This window comes from Sturnira hondurensis, unplaced genomic scaffold, assembly GCF_014824575.4.
Source record: "Sturnira hondurensis isolate 20B ecotype Veracruz unplaced genomic scaffold, ASM1482457v3 Scaffold0005329, whole genome shotgun sequence".
NCBI classification, from domain to species: Eukaryota; Metazoa; Chordata; class Mammalia; order Chiroptera; family Phyllostomidae; genus Sturnira; species Sturnira hondurensis.
In genome coordinates, this window is record NW_028077960.1 from 2,231,171 (window position 1) to 2,249,706 (window position 18,536).

General features: G+C 57.3%; 1 protein-coding gene across 2 annotated transcripts; it reads right to left on the reverse strand.

The window, feature by feature from the left end:
- Positions 1 to 1,231: 1,231 nt before the first annotated feature.
- On the reverse strand, positions 1,232 to 18,259 carry CSK (C-terminal Src kinase). 2 transcript variants are annotated; one of them, XM_037047029.1, is made up of 13 exons: positions 17,620 to 18,259; positions 5,958 to 6,037; positions 5,598 to 5,711; positions 5,372 to 5,484; positions 4,855 to 5,074; positions 3,911 to 4,004; positions 3,658 to 3,723; positions 3,476 to 3,575; positions 3,293 to 3,383; positions 2,765 to 2,838; positions 2,483 to 2,678; positions 2,290 to 2,376; positions 1,232 to 2,078 (listed from the first exon to the last, which is right to left on the reverse strand). In XM_037047029.1, exons 2-13 carry the CDS (start codon positions 5,970 to 5,972, stop codon positions 1,896 to 1,898), a joined length of 1,353 nt encoding a protein of 450 aa, XP_036902924.1. In that variant the 5' UTR covers positions 5,973 to 6,037; positions 17,620 to 18,259; the 3' UTR covers positions 1,232 to 1,895. The 2 variants fall into 2 exon arrangements, with proteins under 2 accessions (XP_036902924.1, XP_036902923.1); XM_037047028.1 differs by having other exon boundaries at positions 5,598 to 5,723.
- Between the last annotated feature and the right edge of the window lie 277 nt (positions 18,260 to 18,536).

The window sequence follows — 18,536 nt, forward strand, 5'->3', positions numbered from 1 at the left end:
TGGAGTACCCTCAGCCATCTGCTCAGAGGCCCTGGAACAGGCAGCCTCCCTCCAGTCTCAGCGCCTGTCCCCCGAGTGCACCCTGCCCTTTGTGCTTCCATGTGTCTTCCTGATTCAGCTTACATGCTCCCTCTTCCTAAAGCCACCCAGCCCCCTCCGATCTACAGCCAAGAGCTGATTCCCATCACATACATGTTTCTTTCCTAGCACTTACCAGTTTTGTAATTATCTTTGTGATTGCCTCAACTGTGAACTTCACACGGTCTACTTTGCTCACTACTGAACCCGAGTCCTAGCACACAGCAGGTTTTCAAGTATTTGTGTTGGTCTGGTTCTAGCACAGTGGGTGTTGTGGTGGTGTGCCGAGGACAGACTGGGAGAGGCAAGGGGGCGCTGCGCTGGGCAAGGGCGGGGCGTGGTACTGGCCGCACTGCCCTGCCGGCACAGGCACCCTGCAGTCAGGATGCCCCATTGCAGGCCCTGCTGATCAGGGCAGGGTCAGAGCCCCAACTGGACCAGGAGACCCTCAGCTGCCTCAGTGCACGAGGTGAGTCTCTCCCGACCCTGACTTTCTGCACTGACGAATGCCCCGAGGAGCCTGAGGGGAGAAAATGCCAGGGCTGGTCCTCATTCTCCACCTGCGGCACCCAGACGCCCTTTGCGTCCTCAGGCACAGGGCTGGACCTGAGGCAGGCCGGGGGAGGGCAGTGCTCTTCCGTCTCGGGGGAGTGGTGAGAACCACCAGCAGCTCGGAGCCTCCCTCCCCTCTCCCTCCAGGGTTATCTTCTCTGGAGATATTTACTTCACCTCCTGCCTCCTACCCGTCTCCATCGCTTGCATCAGGCCTGGATTCCCCCCACCCCTTCCTTGGCTTCCACCCTCCTTGTGCTGCCAGCGTGAACCACACACAGTAGGAGAGGCGACCAGAAGCCCGGGCATTCCCCTGCGGACAGGGCCCTAGCACCCAGGGGTGCCGGGGCCAAGGCTGGACCAGCACAGAATGGTGGGGGAGGGCGGGTGGTAAGAGCTCCCACGGCAGACACAGGACACTTGCTGGTGCAGCTGACACAAAGCGGCAGCCACCTCTCCCGGCCGTGCTCCCCACCCCGTTCCACTCACAGGGCAAGCACAGCCCCACTCACAGAGACAGGGGAATGGACAAGATGGCACAGGGATGGGGGATGGGAGACAGGCGGGCTCGGCGGAGGAAGTGCCGAGGCCGGGCAGCAGTGTGTCCTCATGGAGTGGTTTATTATGATTCCATCTCACAAGGCAGGTGGTGGCAGCACACACGAGCTCCAAGCCCCTGACAGACATCTGCCTCGGGCGCATGCAAACAGTGCAACGTGGTCAAGCGCAAACATGGGGCGACCGAGGAGACACGGGACACGGAACATGGAACGGGGAATGAGGCTGGGCAAAGGGTCCCTGGAGAGGGGCCTGGTTTTCCCAACCCTCACGGGGAGCACAGGAAAAATAAGATTCGTACTTCTTGTAAAATGCCCATTTTCTGGGTACTTTCTTTCTTCTTATCTTGAAAAATAATAAAAAATAAGCACATGGGAAAAAATCCTCAAAAAAGGAAAGGAATAAAACTCTAGGAAGGTGAGAGATAGGAGGCCAGGGGAAGCCTGACCATGGTGGGGTGTCTGCCTCCGGCTCCTCAGCCTCCTCGCTTCTTGGCCTTTCAGTGGGGCTCCCCAAGCCCCACAGGTGGGTCCTTGAGAGAAGCTGCCAGGCCTAGGTGGGGTCCCCAGATGGGCCGGAGGGGGCACAGGCTGGGACAGAGGAAAAGGCCCACCGGGCTCAGTTCAGGCCAGGGCCCACTGAGTGGGGGCACGAGGACCGTCTCTCCAAGTTCGGCCCCCGAGGCCCATGACCTGGGTGCTTGGCCATCACAGGTGCAGCTCTCGGGCTTTGATGTGCTGAAGCTGCTCCCGCAGCTGCAGAAAGGAGGGCCTTGAGGCGGCATCCAGCTGCCAGCAATTCTTCATTACCTCGTAGACCGCGGGTGGGCAGCCGTCGGGGGCGTCCATCTTGTAGCCCTTCTCCACCCGAGGGACGACATCCTTCAGGGGCTGAGGGCAGGTGGGTGGCATGAGTCTGTGCGGGGCCTGACCCAGGAGGGGATCCCCTTCAGCTCTGCCTCAGACTCAAGCCAAGAAGGTCCTGAGGGCAAGCCTACAGCTTCTAGGCCTCAGACCAGGGAGACAGGGCCCAGAGAGGCCCTGCCCCCTGCCCACCCCTCCCACAGCCCCAGCCGTGCTCCACCCCAGCGCCCACACTCACAATTCTTGGATAAGGCACTCGCCCAAAGGAGTAGATTTCCCAGAGAAGAATTCCAAAACTCCATACGTCAGACTTGGTGGAGAATTTCTACCACGTAGAAGGGAAAAGCTGGGTCAGACGCCGGGAATCTGGGGGTGGGGTAACCCAGGACCCTTGTCCACCACTGCTCAGAACACGGGGGAGGCCCACCCACCTTCTCTCTCAGGGCCTCGGGGGCTGTCCACTTGACTGGCAGCTTGCCTGTGTCTTGGGTGCTGGAGGCCTCCTTGGTGAGGCCAAAGTCGCTGACCTTGGCCACGTTGTCCTCAGACACCAGCACGTTTCGGGCAGCCAGGTCCCGGTGCACAAAGTTGTTGCCTTCCAGGTATTCCATAGCCTCACAGACGTCTCTGGGAGAGAGCCAGCCACATGCCCCCTGAGATTAGGCCTCCCAGGGCAGGGTGGGGCGCCCTTCCCCAGGGGCTGCTGCACTCACAGTGAGAACTTGAGGAGACAGTCTCCGCCCAGCACCGACCGACCCCGTGATCGAAGATAGTCCACCAGGCTCCCCTGGGACAAGACAGACATACCACGGCCCACAGGTCAGACTTGCCCTCCAGCCCTTGGGAGCAGTGGACCTGGGGCTGGGTCAAGGGTGACACCCAAGGGAGGCATGAGGAATGGAGAGGAGCATGGGAGCAGTCAGCAGGAATACTAGGGTCTATATCCTGGACACTGCTCAGCCACTGTCATGCATTCTCTCTTAATTCTCATCAATCTCTGAGTCAACTTTGTTAGTATCTCCATTTCACAGCTGAGGAAACAGGCTTAGAGAGGTGACACAACTTGTCCAAGGCCACAGTGAATAAATGATGAGCCAGGACGAAAACTGAGCCCTGGGGACTTCAAAGCTCGGGTGGAGGGAGGGGACTGACAGCAGGGCCCAGGGCGCAGTCTGGGCTGGAGGCAGCCGCACAGCCCGGCGCGCAGCCCCCACACAGGGACAGGTCTCAGGGCCGCACACCTTGGCCATGTACTCCGTGACGATGTAGAGCCCGCCCTTCTCTTCCAGGATCACACCCAGCAGCTGTACCAGGTTGCTGTGCCGAAGTTGCCTGGGGCAAGACAACGCGATCAGAGCCCACCAAGCCTCCTCATCCCCTTCCTGTGAGGGGCAACCTTCCCACCCACCCCCTGCCCTACTCACGTCATGACTGAAGCCTCAGCTAGGAAGGCCTGGGCAGTGGCGTCATTCTTAATACACTTGACGGCGACTTTGTTCCCTCGGTAGTCGCCTAGCATCACGTCTGTGGGGAGAGAGTGGGTGATTGTCCCCAGACTCCCCCAGTGCCTTGGCCCCTTGAAGGGCTCCCAGACCTTCCTGCTCACCTCCAAACTCCCCCTTCCCAATGGTCTGCAGCAGCTTCAGGTCCTTCATATTCAGTGCCCAGCCACCTGGTGAAAGAGAAGGGGGTCCAGTGAGGGTTGGAGACGCTGGAGCGGAGTTTACAAAGGCTGACTGGAGTGTAATGTGTGGGGTTCCCTGGAGGTCTCCAGAGCCTCTGGGATTGGGCAGTGCCAAGAAGCCTGGGTAGCAAGAGGTGAGTAAGCAAGTGAAGACTGGGGTGGGGGTGGCACTCACTGCGGAAGAACTCATCCTGGGCTGCCACTGTGCCCTCCATGACCTTTGGCTTGATTAGCCGTGTGCAGAGTCCATCCGCATCCGAGGTGTAGTGCTGCAGGGGGACAGGGCAGATCACCAGCCGCTCACATGCACCACCCCGGTCTGACCACCAGAGGGCGGCAGAAGCTCATCCCATTACACACACACACACACACACACACACCCCACCCCGACTTGCTTTGGCAGGGCAGGGATCCCTATTTCCGGCAGGGCATGCATTATGGAGGCCCCAGACTTCAACAGATGGCCCATTGCCCATGCCACTCCACACCCAATTGCTGGACAGATTCTCCACTGCTGCTACCACTCAGGTCCTCACCAGCATTCCCAGGCAGAGGGCAAGTGCTGACTCAGTCCAGACACTAGCCTGGATTCAGACATGTCCGGGACCCTCCCCTGCCAGAGGCTAAGCCAGACCAACCGAAGAAAGGAGATAAGAGTGAATTCAGGAGGTATCTGGGAGGCTGCCTGGGACTACAGGAGTGACCTGGCCAGGGCTGGCAGAGCCGGCCTCAGGAGCTGCGTGCGGGGACTTGTGGACACACTGTTGCAGGTGCGTGCGCCCAGGGAAACCCTGACCATTAAGGTGCAGCTCTATGAGGACATTCTGACACATACACACTTGGCCATACAGATCCGTAAGTGGCTGGAAAGAAGTGGTTCCAGGGTCAGAGAGACTCAGATTCGAGGCCTGGCACCTCCAACTTACAGCTGTATGATCTCAGGCAAGTCTCGTAGCTGCTCCCGACCTTCGTTCCCCGGCTTACGAAATGGGGACAGTGTCACTTTCCCATGGTGCTACTGTGGGATCGGAGGCCCACCCTGGCACATAGCAGGTGCCACTGAGTTTGCATGACTGACCCGAGGTCAAACAGCCAGAAGCCGTGGGTGCAGCAGCTCACCTCCACCAGCTGCATGAGGTTCTCGAAGTACACCTCCTCGTCAATGCTGAGCTTGCTGGCGTGGTACATGATGCGGTAGTGCTCCACCTTGCCGTCGCAGCTCACACACAGCGTGTAGTCACCTGGGTAGTTGGTGCTCTCCCGCACCAGGAACAAGCCTGTCTCTGGCGGGCACAGAAGCCGTTCTGCCTGCTCCCGTGTGATCTTGCCATGGAACCAGCTGGGGGACGCCAGGCCAGGGTCACGGTGGCGCAAAGGTGTGAAGTCTAGCGCCCCCGCCAGCCTCCACTTTCTGAAGGGCCTCCCTCTGCCCCGACCCTTCCCTCTTCAGTCCTGGACCAGTCCTCCCCTCCCAGGTTCAGCGCCCGTGCCCCTTCCCTTGTCTCAAGAGGCCCTCAGGACATTTCAGCCCTTTTCTGGGGCCTCCCCGTTTTCCCGACTCTCTTCTGGGGGAAGCAGGGCTCTTCATCCTCCCTCCTCCCCAGACTGCAAAAGAAGCCCCCGCAGCGGTACTCACGGCATGAGGCTAAGTTTGGTGCCCGCTTTCACGCCCTCCCGTTTTTGGACATAGTTGGCTGGGATGATGCCCTCACGGCCCACCTTGTTCTTGGCTTTGTACCAGTTGGGGTCCTGGGGAGAGGGCAGCCGACATGTTCATTCTCAGGCCCACCCTCCCCTGCAGGGAACTGGGACCCAGGGGGAATGCCCAGAGGTGGGAGAGGGTGGGTGAACTCCCCGATTACCTTGGTGACGGCCACAATGGTGAGCACATCCCCCTTGCAGAAGGGAAGGTCCTGCTCCGCTGTGCCGTGGAAGTTGTACTTGGCAATGCACTCTGTACCGGATGGCCAGGTGGCCTGCAGGATAGGCTACAGGTGGGCGGTGCAGCACCCACGTGCCCACAAACCCTCGTGGTCACAGTTCTCGGCTGGCCTCTCTGAGCCGGGTGAGGCACCGCCTCCCACAGGAGCTCGGGAACTCTGGGTTCCTCCCAGCTGACATTCCACCCCTGCCCCAGACCACCCACCCTTAGGGCCCTGTGTATGACTGTGCACTGGGGTAGTGGGGGTGCTCAACTGCTCTAGACGCCACCCCTACGGTACCTGTATTGCTGACATCTTCTCAGAAGGTCTAGCGTCCCCGTGTCACAGGAAGGCTGACCTGTCACTAGGTACCATGAGAGCTGTGGGGAGAAAAAAGGAAGATCGGGATGGATGTGCAGAGATGGCTCCCCCCAGGTTACTGAAATCCCACCCCTCCCCACAGCAATCTAAACAGGCACCCAAAACACCGGAGCTGGGCCTGGGGTGAGGGCAGTCCCCCCCAGTCTCCGCAGGCCGAGGGCACTGAAGCAGAGATGAGGCAGGAGCAGGAGGGCCAAGGACTCTCAGGAACAGAGGGGACCTCACAGACAGACAGAACAGCCACCAGCCCCAAGCCAGGCTTGTGAACCTGGGGAAGGTGCAGGTAACTTGGGAAAAAAGTCACCTGTCCTCTGTGGGTCTCTTAGTTTGTCTATAAAAACTTGCCCAGGCAGTATCTCTACAGCCAAGGCACACCAACTCCGTGGCCTGGTCACACCACTTTAGGGTATACGCCTAGGAGAAAACAGGCCAGTGTCCACTGGGGCTGGCACAAGAGCACCCTCTGCAGCAAGATCTGCAATAAACCTCAAACCGGGAGCTGCCCAGATGCCTCCCAAGAGCCAGAGGCATACACAGTGGTGCACTCACAGAATGGAGCCCTGTACCGCGGTGAGAATCAGTGAGCAACGGCTATGAAACAAAACCAATAAACTTCTACATGTCATGTTAACCAAGAAGCCAGACATGGACAAGCACATGCCTTTGACTGCATTTGAATAAAGGTGAAAATTGGGCCTAATCTATGGTGCAGGGTGGCGACTGTCCTTGGGAGGGGCTGTAACTGGAAGGAGCACGAGGGGAGTTTCTGCATGTTGGCTGTGAGACTGTCTGAGCCCAGTCAGGGGGTGGGGTCAGTCTGTGGCAATTCCCTGAGCTGGGCCTGGCACAGACCTTGCAAAGTGTAGAGGCTTCAAACACCAATGTGGGGAACCAGAGTTTACTTTTGAGGGTCATGGGGCCTGGGGCCTCGGCAGCAGAAGCACCACCACTTCCAGGCCTCACTCCTGGTTTCAGAGTCAGGCAGACTTGGCTCTGTTGAGTGTGCAACTCGGGTGAATGACTCAGTCCTTCACCCCGAAAGGCAGGGACAGGAGTTCCCTGCAGGTGGCTGTGGGAGGAGTGGAATGAAGCCCTCAACTTGGAAGTGTCTGGCATGAGCCTCTCCTCCCTTCCCCAGAGGCCAGTCCATCAACCTTTGCCATTTGTCAGGAAAACTGAAGCCCAAGGAGGATGACCCTCGTTCCCGTGCCCCAACCCACATGCATGAGCCACCTGGAGGACAGAAACCACCCCTGGGCTCTATGGGTCCATATTGTGGGAGCTGTGAGCTCCTCACCCCCATTTTACAGAAGCAGAAACTGAGGCTCTCAAGGTTGAACAACTTGCGTGAAGTCACAGACCTACTTAGGGTGACAGCCCAGACCTTGAATTGAGGCCCCCAACCTTCAGCCCTTCAAAACAGGGGCTCTGCTTGCTCTCCACATCCCATGCTTCCCCTCCCCCCCAAAACAAGCCACTGCAGAAGGGCTTGGAGGCTGCGGCACCATTAGTCACCCTCCCGGCTGTCAGTTTGCAAACACTCCTTTCCCAGCCTGCAGCTGCCGCCACCTCCCTCCGACTTGATGATAATAATAAAAATAATAACAGGCCCCATTTTCTGAGCACTCATTCTGTGCCAGGCCCTGTCTTTGTCACACTGCGGCTCATGAGGTCCTCTGACAACTGAGAGATGCCACCCCACTTTATACACGGGGACCCAGAGCAAAGCCAAGAGGCAAGGTGGCCTTGCCTAAAGTCACATCCCAAGTGACCATCTTGCCCCTCTGACGTGTGAGCCCTCGGATGTCAGCCATCTCTGTGCCTCCCTGCCTCCCCTGTCTGCACCATGCCAGGACCATGTGGCCCAGGGGAGAGCGTGAAAGGGAGGAGAGAGAAGCCAGTGATGCTCAGAGGAAGGGGCAAGCCCAGGCAACAGTACTCTGGGTGTGCTTCCTTAGGGCCTGAGCTTGGACAGGGAGGAACAAACTTCCCATTGGTCTCCTGTCTGCAACTAGGGGACCCAGCGCCACCCCTATCAGCACAGTGGGTTGGTGATAACTCCGAAGCTCCAGGGCTGCTCTGGAACTTGCTGGCTCTCCGGTACCTCAGCTACAGATGGTTTCCACCTGCTGTTCCCATGTCCTGCCTTGGCATTTTCTTCCCGCTCCCTTCCCCCTGCTCAGCCTCTAGGGTGCAGCGGAGGAAACCCTGCTGTTGGATGTCTGCCTACAATATGCGGCGGGACAACGCACGCAGGACTTCTGTAGTAGCAAGAGACTAGGAGACGATCTTTATGTCCACTAACAAGGGCCGAGTAAATAAAGGACCAAATATCCCTGAAAGGGAACAACGTACTCCAGCTGATGGGACCAGAACAGGTCTCTAGTTGCTGATACACGACACCCCTCATGACAGAGTAAGGAGAAATGGCAAAAGCCAGCACAAGTCATTGAGGGAAAAGCAGTGGGAAGCAGCTTCCAAGCCCCAGACGCCCTGTTAACCAAATGGTCAAATGGAGCATCGCCAGCTACAGAGAGAAGCTGCAGCGGAGGGCCTCCTGCCGAGCCACCCGGTGGAGGACCCGGGCTCCAGCGTGGGGCTCCGAAGCACTGTGGGCCTGACTCCTGTCTGGGAGACGCAGTCACACAGAGCCCAGACACCCAGCCTGACCCTGAACATCGGTGTCATAAAGGCATAACAAACAAAGGCCGGGGAATGCTCTAGATTAAATAAGGCACAGAAGAAACACAAGACAGCAAGATGGTAATTATGTGAGGTAAAGCATGTGTTAACTAGCCATACTGCGGTAACTTTCTGCACTATATACACATATCAAATCATTATATTTTACACACTAAATTTATAACATTACATGTCAATAAAGTTGGAAAAAAAGAAATATGACAATAAGATTCAATGAGTGACTGAATTGATTCTGGATCAGAGGGAGAAATAGCTACAAAAATCATTTGGAGACAACTGGGGAAATGAAAATGTTATATATTTTTAAATTTTTATTTTATTTTTAAAAGATTTTATTTATTTATCTTTAGAGGGGAAGGGAAGGAGAGAGAGAGAGAAATATCAATATATGGTTGCCTCTCGGGCATCCCCTGCTGGGAACTAGTCTGCAACCCAGGCATGTGCCCTGACTGGGAATCGAACTGGTGACCCTTTGGTTTGCAGGCTGGCACTCAATCCACTGAGCCACACCAGCCAGGGCAGAAATGTTATATAATACTAAGTGTGACCACAGTACTGGGATTATGAAGAGATCCATGCTAAAATACTTGGGAGTAAAAGGTATGATACCTGTAACTAACACTCAAATATATCAGTAAAAAAATGAAACAAAAGAAAACATACACACACATGTCCATGTCTATATCTATGAAAGAAGAGGCAAAGCAAATGTGGCAAAATGTTTAGAACTGGTGAATCTGGGTAAAGGATGTATGGGTATTTATTATACTACTATTTCAGCTTTCTGCTAGTTTTTTTTTTTTAAGATTTTATTTATTTATCCTTAGAGGGGAAGGGAAGAAGCTTAGAAGGGAAGAAGCTTCTTCTTCTTCTTTTTAAAGATTTTATTAATTTATCTTTAGAGGGGGAGGGAAGGAGAGAAGTATCAATGTATGGTTGCCTCTAGTGAGTCCCCCGCCGGGAACTGGCCTGCAACCCAGGCATGTGCCCTGACTGGGAATTGAACTGCGATCGTGTGGTTCGCAGGCCTGCGCTCGACCCACTGAGCTACACCAGCCAGGGCTTTGCTAGGTTTGAAATACTCAAAAGTGAGAAAGAGCAAGGCGAGGGACACTGTCCATGGTATATTACAGGTTGCGTTTTTCAAGGTGATATGCAATTCCTCCTTAAACTCAGATATGCAGATTATCTTCCAAAGACAGAGGAAACTGATTAAGAGAGGCTGCTTCTGAGATGGAAAGGGAGAGAGAGTATTAGACAGGACGGGGGAGAGAGATGGGAAGGGGGAGAGAGTATTAAATTCAAGGAAAACTTCCTTTTCACTGAGTATTTGCTAATTTTGTCCTTAACTTTTTTTTAACCACCCGCATGTATTACCTTCCCCTTAAAAGTAAGACTGAAAATAAATAACTTTTTGAAAGCACTTCTGCCGGGTGCCTCCCATGCCCCCAGCTGTGCTGGCTGCTCCGGGCCTCCCGCTTCTCACACATCCCTGGGCTGCAGTCAGAACTCCACTGATCGTGGCCCGGCAGCTGGCTCTCAGGGGAAAAGCTGGGGGCTGACTCACGCCCCAGCATGGGCTGGGCCCAGAGTGCTGAATGAATGAATGAATCAACAAAGGAAAGGGGGGAGCTAGGCTGGCTGCAACACACTGAAGTCCCATAACCGATGGTACTATATTTAACCCCAAAGGACAGCAGCTGTCACCCCACCCCCATGGGACTAGGGGATAGGGACTTCCTGCCCCAAACCCTGCTCCCAGCAGTCCTTGTGCTAGGGTCCCGGAACAGACTGGGCATTGTGCCCAAGTACTGAGGTCAGTGGCTGCAGCCTCAGGCAGGCCTTTCTTGGGAGCCCAGGCTGGTGGGGATTGGAGCCCATAAACTCCTGGGTTGCCATTTCCCTGCCCTGGGGACAGTTTTAGCCCCCCATAGCCAAGCATGGGCTGAGGGCCAGGGTAGGTCAAGGGGCTTCTGCCCTTCCCCCTCACCAAAACTCCACTGCCTAATGGGGCATGGGAGCCTCTGGTAACTGTTTATACCCAGCTAAAAATACCCACTGAAAGGGGAAGTGCACAAGAGACCCGGGGGAACTGAGGGCCATGGTCCCCAGACTGGTTCTGCCACAGGACCCAGCTGGAGTCTGGCGGGTGGGGCATGGGCAGCCACAGGAAGCAATGGGCAGGTCCACCTTGCCCCTCATTCTTTGAGCCAGTTTTTCAGGAGCATCCCCACACACCCAGCCCCATGCCTGGTGGGTTGGAGGAGTAAAGGGACCAGGAGGTCCCGTGCTTGGGGCCCCAAGAACTCTACTCAATGCCCCAACAAAATGCAGACCCGCTCCCATCCTCCTGATGGACAACCATGGCCAGGCGTGCTCAGTGCCTCAACAGACAGGACAGACATGGGCAGCCCAGGAAGGCTTTCAGGAAGAAGGGTCAGGGAGCTGGAACTGGGAGGATTCTAGGTGGAAGTGAACAGAAGGGGGGTGGTGTGCCAGATCAGGTCAGGCCAAGAGTCCAAACCGTAGCACAGAGGGAGTTAATTAAGGCTGAAGAAGGCTCAGGGTGGGGTGCACAGAGTCTTTGAAGTCAGCTCAGAGGTTTCTGACAAGTCACGGGACAGATACAGGCAGAACCGAACTTCCGACTTGGGTGCGCCCCTCCGAAAGGGCAGTGCACCTGAGAAGGGCGGGGCGCCGCTGGCAGTTGGGCTGGTTTGGCAGCAGTGTAATCGCCCCACCTGTGGTTCTGCAAAGGACACCCAGGCTGTGGACACTGGGGTGCCCCTGGCCACGCACCAGGCTATGGGGGTGAAAGGTTCCGGAGCCCCAGCAACCTCACTGCACAGACGTCTTGGGTTGGACAGCAGAACTGGGCACAAGACGCTTGAAGCCTGAACTTCCCTGGGGATCAGGAAAGGGCTGGAAGGACAACCCACTTCTGTTCTTGTGTGTGCGGCTCGACCCCCACCCCCGAGCTCCCTCAGCCTTCAGCACCCCTGCCCTAAGGGGATGTGCCAGTTTAACAGCTGGAAAATGTTTAAAAAAACGAAATTACAGCAACTCACTGGCTTTTTTCTGCCCCCAGTGGCTGGCTTAGTGGGACTGGAAATCTCGTCTAGAGGTCTGGGAGCGAGAGGAGGCCAGTGGGAGTCCCCTCCCCCAGGCCCCCCTGCAACTGGAGGCTGATATTCCCGGCCCAGAAAGGTTTCTAATTACCACTCAGGGTCCTAATTACCTACATGCATTGGGCAGCAGGGACTGGGGCCTCCCCAGGGCCTTCCTCAGTCTGCCCCTTCCCTGCCTGAGCAAAGGCTGTGGTGTTTGCATCTTTATTTGCCTGTATTTACATACAACCTCCCAGTAATGACCTTCAGGGAACCCTTAAAAATCATGGAGTGTCCCTGTCCCTCACCTGAAGTCTCCTAGCCACATTACGGGAGGGGAGACTGAGGCCCAGATGCATATGAGCTGTCTAGAACTTTGGCCCCAGATCCCCGGTCTCCCCATCCCAGATCGGGATGGAGAGAAGGCGCAGCTCTGAAGGGAAAGTGTGACAGCCTCACACAAGACACACCGCCCTGCTGTCCCCCTGAGGGACAAGGAGCCAGTGGCCTCCCTAGGCAGAAGGGCCGTGAAAATGAAAGTGTAGAATTAGAGCCTACTGACCCACCCTGAGTTAGTTACTTAATCCTCCCAAAGCCCCGTGAGACTTTCCCTCGGATCTGTGTTTGACTGAGGAACCAGGTCCTGAGCCGTCGCCCAACTTCCAAGGGGTAAGGGCAGGGAGCTGAGCTCAGATCTGAGTTTGGTCAGGGAAAAAACCTCAAACCTTTCCTTAGGCAGGACAGATTGACATCCTGAAAAAGGACTGACAGATGAGGAGGGATGCTGAGGGGAGGTCTGCCCAGAGCTTGGCCCTCCTGCAGTGGGAAGCACAAGCCACACCTGTGCCCACCACTCCCTGCTGGTCTGCCATAGTTTGCCGCAAAGACAGTGGCCAAAAGTTTGTCTAGAGCCACACTGCAACTAGAGGAGTCAGAGCCCTCGGGAGGGTGGAAGCTCCAAGCAAGGACCTCTGCCCCAACCCTGCCTCTTCTGCAACCGTTTTCTTGATTTTCATGGCCCTTCCCCTCCAGGAAGCCTTCTGCTGCCACAGCCTACGCAGATCCCCAGCTTCTGAGCTCCGACCAGCGCTGCCAGGAAGTCGGAACCACAGGCCTCCCCTAATTGACTCCTCTCCGAGTCTGGTCTCTTCTGCTGGCCAGCAGGGAGCTCACAGGGCTCCTTTTTTATTCTCCCCTCCAGCGTCCCTGACGAGTAGATAGCACAGGCTGCAATGCCTGGGTCTGGGTAAGAACCAGGTAAGCAGGCATCAGACTGTCACCCAGGTTTTCACCCACCCACAAGGGTTCCAACTGCGGAGCAGGAAGGCAGCCTCTCTTCTGCTTGCTCCTGCACCTCTGGGCCCAGACCACGAGGGTGGGGGTTGGGGGAGGCGGAGGGAAGCTGCGGTTAGAGGCCCAGCCCCACCAAGGCGTACACAGCTCATGTATGATGAGAAGCTGCTCTCATCACAGTACCTCAAAACCAGGAAGAGAAACTGAGCAGGCAGAAAGGAGATGGGCTGCATCTGGCCCTCGGGCCCCTGGGGGCCTGCCCAGAGGAGCTCCCAACCAGTAGCTGGACAGATCCCTCCCTTGGGTCTCAGTTTCCTCAAGGGAAGAACGGGATTTTCTCCCTGGTCCTGCCAGTCCGCCCATTTGGTGTAGGCTGCATCCTGCTTCACGGAGACCCCACAGTTGGTGCAACAGGCCTGATACCCCGCGGGCTCTGGTCTCTCTCAGGAGGCAGGGGCCGGACCTTGGAAACTAGCCTGGCCTTGCTCCCCACCGCCCCCCCCCCGCCCCCCCAGCCACACAGGGAGCACACTGGATCTCCCTTCAACAGCTCTTTATTTTTAGGTCTGAATTTGACTTTAATCATTACTTAGCAGGTTCTATTTCTAGCGCTTGGATGAAGGGACCCAGAGGAGGGGAGGAGGGGAGGCAGTGCTCCCCGCCTGGTGTGGGGGGTGGCCTGCTCCTCCACCCATCCTGCCCAACCAAGGAGAGGGGACTGAAAAACACTGCAAGGGCTTACCCAGGCTGGCCCAGCGTCTTGGAGAGAACCCCGCCCTGTGACCTCATCCCAGCGCAGGCTGTGGGACAAGAGGGCAGCTGTGATACCCACTTCCCTTGCACCAAGACCAGGGAGACAGGAGACACTCCACAAGCAGAAGTCTGGCAGCCAGAGTCCACCAAGGTCACATGCATGGGGACCTCTGCATTGAATGGGCCACCTCGGAGAGGACTCCGTCCCTAGGTTAGTTCTGGGCCATCCTGGGGTCATTTGGGGCAATGGTCTAAGCCTGGGACTGACGGGGTGAGACCAGTTTCCTCCTACTGTCCACGGGGTGGTCCCAGAAGGGCACTCCCAATGCTCTGGGCTCCACAGAAGCAGAACAAGAGGAAGCGAGCAGCATCACATCAACACACACTCAGGTTAGACCTGAAGAACACCTGCCAAAGAGGAAGGCGCAAACACACGAGACTTCCCCAGAGATCTGTGAACTATCTATGTTCCCTTCCAACTCCCCATGGCGGGGGTGGGGGTGGGGGGCTCTAAAATCCCTGCCTGTCCCGGCCCCTGGGAAAAGAGTAGGATGATGAGGTTGGCATGTCTGTCCCTGGGTTGGGGCTCAGAACGCCTGGGTTCCTTGCTCAAGTCTCAGTTTTCCCAGGGAAAGTAGGCCTCTCTCATCACTGAGGAAATGCAAGGCCTGGCCTAGGTAAGTAGCTGAAGCTGGGGGACGGGAGGCGGCTGGGCTCTCAGAGAAGAGGCCTGTCTATTCAGCTCTGATGCTGGAAGAAGAGAAAATGGGTAGATTCAGGTTCCAGAAACCAACCATTTAGCCCACCTTCCCAGAGCCAGACCCACGATCTGGGCTAGCCAATCACAGGGTGATGGGGAGGGGAAAGCAGGAAGGAGAGGGTCCTGGCCAGAGTGTTTCAGGAGCCCCCTACCCCTTGGCAGAGATTAGGCCTTGGCTGGGTGAGCCACCAGCTGAACCTGCCCCAAGCGTCTTCCCCACAGGTTGGCACAGCCTGTAGTGGGCATTCCATCCAGAGTTAACCCTTCCTGACAGAGTGCCTATGGAAGCTGGGGACTGTGCCAGGCACTTTCCAGCACCTTAGTTACTTCACACGGTCTGCACACTCCCCTCTGAAGCAGGTACCACCATCCTTGGTGTGTGCATTAAAGAACTCAGGCACCGAGGGTGATTTGTACAAGGCCAGTCCTCCCAGGCCTAAAAGGAATGGGCTGGGCCTGGAACCAACCTCACCTGGGTGCCAAGTTGTCCGCTCACTTCACGTGCCTGGTTGCTTTGCCGGTCTGCAACCACCACCACAGTCACAGGTGGGCAACAACAGTGCACATGCTTAGTAAGAAGGTCTGGGTTCGGTTGCTGTGGCAGCTATTTGGAAAATCCTATAACTTCTTAGAGTCAAAGTTACACAGACCACGTAGCAACGTGAAAAAATGCCCACAGACGCAGTGTTAAATGAACCAAGGTGTCATGGCGCGTGCATTCAAACAACTACAGCAACGACGGGGAGGGAAAAACAGACAACCCCAGAAAAGACTGGCAGGGAACTCCAAAACGCTACCGTCACTGTGCCTGTAAAGAAACAGCGGGTGACTTTTATTTTGCTTTCTAAATTTCCTGTAGTGCTGTTTTCTTACTTTCTAAATTAAGAAACTAATATATACATAGTTTCCTTGTAACGAACTCAGATTTGCTTTCCTGAGCCCCACACACCCACAGCTCTGGCTCTCGTGTCTGGGGCATCTTTTACCACGGCGTGGGCTTTCTGTTACGCGGCAGCTCCACAGACATGTTAGGGTCTCTCCCTACGGTGTCTTTCTCACAGCAAACTGTTCTTTGGAGACTATGTGTCAAGGCTTTGAAATTCCTCAAAAACTAGAGCCCAGGACTGGACCCAGGAGGCTGTTCTGCCTGATCAAGCCACCTGGCAGCTTGCTGGAGCAGCTGAGTCCCACTGTGGGTTCTGGGCCACAGCCGCTGCCTATACTGTGAGCTACTCCACAGTGGCTCGACCTCTTGAGGCCTGGTGTCCCCTGCAGTGACCCTGGGGACCATTTTCTGGCCCTTCCTTGCCCCAACCCAACGCAGAGAGAAAAGGAACCACTTCTGAGAGGGAGGAAGGGATCAAGCTCACCAGGTAAAAAACACATCCCTGCACCCATGCATGCCTGGAGCCAGACCCTTTTCTATAAAGGCCACAGGGCCCTGGCTGCACGAGTACAGGTTACAGTTGGTGTGAAAGCACCTAACCATGTCAGGCCTCAGCCTCAGCGCCTCAGGCTGGAAAGGAAGTTAGGGATGGGTGAGGGGAGCCTCATAAGCCTACCACGTATGGATTTCCAGAAAAAAAAAAACCACTTTAAATCAAGGACAGAGATCTGAGCAGGGCCCCAGACATGGCTCAGCATCCTCCAGGGAACCTCCCACCCTTTTGGGAGCCCCAGTTGCCTGCCATACTCCCAGTCTCCTTCTTGCTGCCTTTGCCCTGTTCCTGCTGAGGTCCCACCAAGAAAGACACTGGAACCCCCATGGTGTGGGGCGCTCCCTGTGGAAACAGGGCCCTCGCCTTCACCATCAGATCCCATTCACACTCTGAACTTGGCTCCTCTGGGCCAGCGGGGACAAGGTATGGGAGGGCTGCGTCTGGACTGACCATCAGGCTGTTGTACAAGGCCAACAAATGGAACTCAGCTCTAGGGCCACACTAGATGGATGCCCCCATGCCCTTACCAGGTCCCCATTAGTGGCACCCAGTCTCAGGTACCAGAGGGAGTACAGGTGCTGTCTGAACTCACAGCCAGCACAGCTGGGGCCGGAAGTCCTCTCCCTCCTTCCCAGCTCTCTGAGGGGAAAAAATGCTCACTTAACAGGGTCCCAGGCCTGTGTCCCTGGTGGATGAAGGTGCCTGCCTCACTGCCCTCCACCTACAGAAGCCCTGCACATGCTGAGTGGGGGATGGAAGGATAAAAGATTCTACCAGAGGCGTGGGGTAGCAACTTCCCCCTCCAAGCCTCAGTTCCTTGCTCTATAAAATGGGAGGGAAGGTGAGCCCCTAGTTAAGCTCCAAGAATCTGATGGCTGGACACGCCCCTTCCTGACAGCCAGCCTGGGCCCAGAGAAGCCTAGAATGGTCGGACCAGACTGTCAGGAGGTGAGGACATGGTCCTAATGCCCAATGTTACCTCCACCTAGGAAAGGGGCCCTGCCCAGTGTCTCCACCCAAGGGCCAGAGGTCTCTTGGCCTAGCTCTGGTCTTCTGGGAACACCACGGTGACTGGCTCGACCTCTGGGCCCTGGGCTTTCTAGAGCTGGCAGGGCCTCAGTGGAAGAGAGAAGGAGGGGTCAGAACCAGGCAGGCCAGAAACCTGCAAAGAGGCCCCGGACAGGGAAAAGCACACTGCCCTTTCTCCAGGGCCCTGGCCCAGGCTGACCCTCTCGCCGGGCTCTGGCCAGCCCACATACAGAGGCAAGAGAGGGACAGACTCGGGGTGGCCTGAGACAAGTCTCTGGGATTCACAGGGCAGGATCTCCCTCCTGCACTCCCCTCCCAGGCGAGCTGACAGACTCCCGGGAGAATTCGAACCCAGGAATAAGGGGGAAAGGGAGGCGGGGGATGGGAATGGAAGCGACGGCAGCTGCAACAGAAGCACCGAAGCGGAATTGGAAACCTCTACCCTCTACCACCGGGAAGCACTCGGACGGCCCCCTCCAGGCCAGCCAGGCACTTACCTCTCTCGGGAAACTGTGGGCCGAGCCAGCTCGCTGCGGGCAGCATCAGCGGCCTGCGGGACGGTCCGTGCGGCCAGGAGAGAGGGGAGGGGAGCAGAGGTCCCCGGGGCGTGCGGTACAAAGAGGTATAGGTGCGAAGAGAGGAAGGAGGGATGGCCCAAAGGAGGCAGGGGTCCAGCCGCGCGGCTGGGGGTCGGGGAGGGAAGAAAGGCGTGGGGAAAGGGGGCGGGAGGGGATAGGGGGAGGAAACAATGTAGCCGGCACGGCCCCGGCAGAGTTCCGCTTCCGAACGCCGCCACCAAGGTTCGATTTTGGACCGTCGCGCCGGCTACCGGGGGCCTCCCCGGACGCTGGATCGGGAGCTGCGGGGGCTCCCCGCGCTCCACGCCGCGAAGGCTCCGGCGGCCACAGGCTGGCTGGGGCGGAGGAACTACTGGCCGCGGGACGGCCACGACAGCGGCGCGGCCGGGCGGGCGCCCCGCCGGAACCCCACCCCAGCAGGACCCTCGGGCAGGGTACGGGGTGGGACGGGAGCGGGAAGGCGGCGGGGGGCTCGGCGGCAGCGGCCAAGCTCGGCTCGCCCCGGGCTCCGCTGGGAGGAAGCTCGCAGGCCTGACTAGAGGAAGCGCGGCCCGGATCCTCCGCCCGCAGCAGCGCGCCTGCGCGAGGGGGCCTGCCGGGCGTGCGGCGGGGCGTGGGCCGGCGGGGCGTGAGCCGGCCTGGAGGCGCCCCCTACTGGGCGCCGGGGGCAGTGTGTGTGTGGGGGTGTGTCTGCGCCCACGCCTTCCCCCCACCTGCGAGCCTGCATGAGGGCTCTCGAAGGTCCCTAGCAGAGGGCGGATGAGCCCGCCGTGGAGCACCTTCCAGCCATCTCTGGGCGCAGCTCCCCTTATGTAGAAGCGATTTAGGCCGGACCT